At 42.6% G+C, this 4968-nt stretch overlaps 1 protein-coding gene across 1 annotated transcript; it reads left to right on the top strand.

The window, feature by feature from the left end:
- Window positions 1-466: 466 nt before the first annotated feature.
- On the top strand, window positions 467-4078 carry LOC133365959 (olfactory receptor 10A4-like). Its single transcript, XM_061588461.1, has 4 exons — window positions 467-556; window positions 1605-1661; window positions 2662-3579; window positions 3914-4078. The coding sequence occupies exons 2-4, from the start codon at window positions 1659-1661 to the stop codon at window positions 4070-4072; spliced, it is 1080 nt and encodes a 359-aa protein (XP_061444445.1). The 5' UTR covers window positions 467-556; window positions 1605-1658; the 3' UTR covers window positions 4073-4078.
- The last annotated feature ends 890 nt before the right edge of the window (window positions 4079-4968 follow it).

The raw sequence follows: 4968 nt of genomic DNA, 5'->3' as shown, positions 1-4968 counted from the left end.
TTCCCACAGTGAAACATAATCTGTGATATTAGACTATGTTGAGGAAGTTGGGGGAGGGACTGGAACTCCAATCTTTTCCATGAACAACCTCCCAGGCTCAAATCCCAAATCCCCAGGTAGGGCTGGGGAAAGACTTCTGTCTGAAACCTAACAGAGCCAGTCAGAGAGGAAAATACTGAGTTAGATGGATCAATGGTATGAGTTGGTATAATACAGTTTGGTGTGATCCTATGTACAGTAAGTGAAATAGATATTAACTATCATTCTGACAAAGAAGGAATATTCTAATGCAGCTCTTGGAATCTTCAGCTAGATAGCCAATGGCCCTTAGCAGATTGCATAACACAGAGGGGAAATGATGTAACAAGCAGAGGTATACTCCCTTCTGCTTCTAGTTGCCACCTCCCATTTGATGTAGAGAGAAAATAAATGTGACTGCAACAGCGGTGAATGTAATGAGCACAATGGGAGACTTACTACATTTTCTTTGTGCACACTCACAAGACAAGCTTTTTAGTAGATCTGGAAGCAGGAAGTTCTCCAAGGAGCTGAGAAGGTAGGCAAAGAGTTCTTCATGTGTTGGAGCAACGGGGCAGAGATATGAAAGGTTCCACTTCTGGAAGAAGTAAATGGATATATGCTAATGTTTCTGCCTGGCAACAAGCTGCTGAGAAGTGGGGAGAGATCTATAGTGTAGCTCATTTAGTTCAATCTTGGTGGTAAACAGGAAGGTTGCATATACTTCAAGCAATACTTCCATTTCAAACATCACAGAGTCTTAGTGTGTAGATGGTCAAGAAAATATTGTTGCGTGCCTCCCCCAATCTCCAAGCGGTGAGATTTCGGGGCTCCCTGCGCCCATCCAGGGTTTGGTTTCCTTTGGGAAGAAGGTCAGCTGAGACTGTGGCGTCTTTATGAAATACGGTTTATTTACTTACACACATTCCAACCTGAGCTCAAGGATGGAGGGGTGCAATGCATCAGCAGTCCAATATTCAGCTTTTCCATCTGGGTGCAGGGGCATCCTATAGCCATGATGCAGGAAGCCAGCCTCTCTGCGTGCCTGCAGCCCCAGCCTTTCTCTAGAACACACCCAAAACTACAAGCACACACCTTTTGCTAGCTGCCAGGAGTGGGGGGAAGGCTCTTCTGTAGAGTTTAAAATGACAAAAGGATCTTCCTAGCCCCTTTCACCAGTTGCCGGGGCAACTAAATAGGCCCATTAACTACCTGACCACTCTATTTGATTAACAAAGGAGATTCATCTGGCTAGCAGAGCCAGCCTCCCAGGCATAGGATTCCAAATCAGAGGCTGGAAAGGTGACCCACAGAAATTATCCATTCCAACCCCCCCCTCATGCTCATAACAGTATACTCAAACTGACCTCAGTTGTGTAGCATGAAACTATTTCCTGTTAAGGATAACTTTATATAATGCAAAACTTATCATATGAAACCTATTTACTCCATAAGCTTCTGAGGTGGGATGTATCCCTAAACCATTGCTTGAAATAGCCAGCATTTTTTGGCTCTGGAACACACAGTGGTTTCTACTTTGCAGCACATTTTGCCAGCTAGTGACTATTTTCTCTTTCATTCCTCAGCCTAATGCATATAACAGAATTGGTTACTCAAGAGATTGCTTGTGGATTTACAGCATGGTAAGTATTGTCCAGTGACTACTCAGGTAGTAAAATAACTCATATTGGTTACTGCTATTTAGTACATTTGTATCCTTCCAATCTTTCACCATAGAACACAAGGTGGTGTATGTGGGGGGTTCCTTTCCAGATAGTTTGCCCTCTGGGTCAGGGCACACATGGGAAAAGAATGGAAAGTAACTGGAACTGTGTTAAGGAAAACAATATGGCAAGCGTAGAATACTGTCATAAACTGTCTCTGTCTTCTTCATCTCTTTTCCTGTCCCAAATACTATCTGTTCCACATTCTGGGTAAAGGGGAATCTAAAAACAGCTATCCATTTTTGTCTGTTGGGCCAAAGTGGATGCAAATGTCAGGCATAGGAATATCTCAGAAGTGGGTTACTTCTGCCCAATTTCAGAGAGGTACCTCCAGGAGTTTTTGTGCAGGCCACCTTCAAAGTTTGATTTCTTTTTAATAAAAGGAAAAGCTTATAACCTTTCCACTTTCTCCAAGAACTAGATGCAGTTTGAAGCCCGAGTCACCTAAGAAAAATTCAGAAGGATAGCTGTAAGACATGGGGTGGCTAAAATACTAGGAATCACTTAGCTCCCACCCCTAGTTCTTTATGAGCAATCATTCTGAAAACTGCTAACATGAGATAGGTGTCCCAGTTTTTTGTTAAAACAAAACATTATATCCAAATGGCAAGGAAATAGATCCAAGAGCTTAGGTGGAGGAAGTAAAACAGATTCGCTTTGCTCCATAATCCATATGAGCGAACTAAAACTTCAAAGCTATCACCCTTCTTTGCCTAATTATTCAGCCCCCCACAAGCTTCTTCACTCTACTACCAGATATAGTGTATATTGCCCATATTCATTGTCACCATGTACTGTTTATTTAACATTAATATTACCTTATCTAAATGCATCTTGGCCACCCAAAATGTTATCAATTATTCTGATTCAAGGAAAAATATGTTGACGATGATGCCTTGTCTGTTTTTTATTGTGACAGAAAATGGATGGTAAGAACCAGTCGCTTGTGTCTCAATTCATATTTGAGCCTTTGTCTGATGTACATTTTGTAAAGATCATCCTGTTCCTGCTGATGTTGGCTTTGTATCTTATGACCCTGATGGGAAACATCTTCATCATCATTGTTACTTTGACCAGTCCTGCTCTTCATTCCCCCATGTATTTCTTCCTCCGCAATTTATCTTACGTAGAGATTTGTTACACTTCAACAATCATTCCCAAGATGCTGTCAAATCTCCTGTCAGAAGATATGAGCATTTCATTCATTGGCTGTGCCACACAGATGTATTTCTTTGGTTCCCTTGGAATTGCAGAATGTTGCTTGTTGGCTGCCATGGCATATGATCGCTATGTAGCAGTATGTCACCCTTTGCACTACACAGTCATTATGAATAAGACAGTCTGTCTGCAGATCTCTGTGGTCTGCTGGCTCATTGGAGTGCTGGTGATTTTTGTGCCAATAACTTTCATTTTCACTCTACCCTTCTGTGGGCCCAACAGGATCAACCACTTCTTCTGTGACGTTCCCCCACTTCTGAGTCTTGCCTGTGCAGACACTTTTCAAAATGAGATCATAATTTTCATCATCACTGTGGTTTTCATAATGCTTCCCTTTCTGCTTATCCTGATCTCTTACATCTGCATCCTCCATACTATTATGAAGATGTCCTCAGCCACAAGCAGAAGCAAATCCTTCTCTACTTGTTCTTCCCACATCACAGTGGCAACACTCTTCTATGGATCAGCAGTTCTTACATACTTAAGACCCAAGTCTGATGATTCAATGGAGACTGACAAAGTGCTCTCATTATTTTACACTGTTGTATGCCCTATGATGAACCCTTTAATCTACAGCCTCAGGAACAAAGAAGTGAAAGATGCTCTGAAGAAGTTGATGGTCACAAAAGTGTTCTTTTTTAGATTGTAAACTAATTCTATTTTTTTCTTTAGTATTCTAAGTCAGAGATGGCAGGGGGCAATCAACAAGCTTCATATATAAGCATCCTGAAGTTTTTTGGGATTTTTTTAAGGTTGGGGGAAGGCAAAAAGGGGTGAGAGAGAAACACTCATGTGAAGACAATTGTGAGCAGTTCGGCGGCACTCTCATGGGAGGTGACTTAGGTTTTTTTTTAGCAGTTTGGGGTTTCCAATTTTTAACTTTTTTCTCCTCTTCTTGCTTTCACCTGTTTCCCTGTCTATCAGGGTACATCCTGCCTTACTGAGCACATAAGGAAGTGAGGAAAGTTTCTTCTGTACTCAGTGTTATGAAAGGCCACAGTTGCCCCAGGTGGATGGAGGAGGACTGGTGTTGCAGCAGTGTGGAGCAAAAAGGAAAAAGAAGAGGAGAAGCAAAATTTGAAAAGGAGAAGCCACAGATTACTTCTGTCTGAGAGTGCTATGAATGAAAATAAAATAAAGTTAGCTGCCCACAAGAGTTTCCTGGAAGTGTCAGGAGAGAGAGAGGGGGGGGGGGTTGGTTACACTTCTGCTAAAGTGCTGCTCTCTCACTGCAAAAACCAATTATATGTTTCTTTTTCTAGCAGAGTGAAATGACTAAAAAAGGAATTGAGCAATAACAAGTCCCACTTGCACCCACACACTGTCATGGTTTCAGCCCAGTCTATCTGAAGGAGCGCCTCCAACATCATCAGGGATGCCGCTCAACAAGATCAGCCTCAAAAGGCCTTCTCTCTATCCCACCAGTTAAAACAGCTAGACTGGTGAGGACTAGGGAGAGGGCTTTTTCAGTTGTGGCCCCCGCTCTGTGGAATTCCCTCCCAAATGATCTCTGCCATGCCCCCTTTATGTTGAGCTTCGCCGGGCCTTGAAGACCTGGCTCTTCAGGCAGGCGTTTGGGGTGGGTTAGGTTTGTTGTAAGAAACTGGGCTGTGCCTCGCTCTGGTTGGTAAGGAGAAGCCAGACAGCAGTTTAGAAGAAAAATATAAACGTTTATTAAAAAGGCACTCACATAGACAAACAGCGATGTGGGTGCGGTCGACAACCCCACTGTCTTTGTCCCTGATTTTTATACCCTCCAGTAAACAACTTACAGGAAGCTTACAGTAGGAAATCCAAATAAGGTAATACTACAGTTCAGTAGGCAAGGCACATATCTGGTCTTTCCCAGATCCATCTCTGAGCCATACTTCCAGTCATGCCCTTGAACATGTCCTGAACACTTTCTGGGTGCATCATCAGCTTGCATTTCTATGATGGTGGATATAGAACATCTGTTGTAAGATGGAGGTGCTTAGTGAAAACAGTAGATAACCCTCAAGGATGGCCC

This window comes from Rhineura floridana, chromosome 11 (genome assembly GCF_030035675.1).
Source record: "Rhineura floridana isolate rRhiFlo1 chromosome 11, rRhiFlo1.hap2, whole genome shotgun sequence".
NCBI lineage: Eukaryota > Metazoa > Chordata > Lepidosauria > Squamata > Rhineuridae > Rhineura > Rhineura floridana.
Note: the sequence above shows the minus strand (reverse complement) of the source record. Positions and strands in the feature narration are given on the sequence as shown.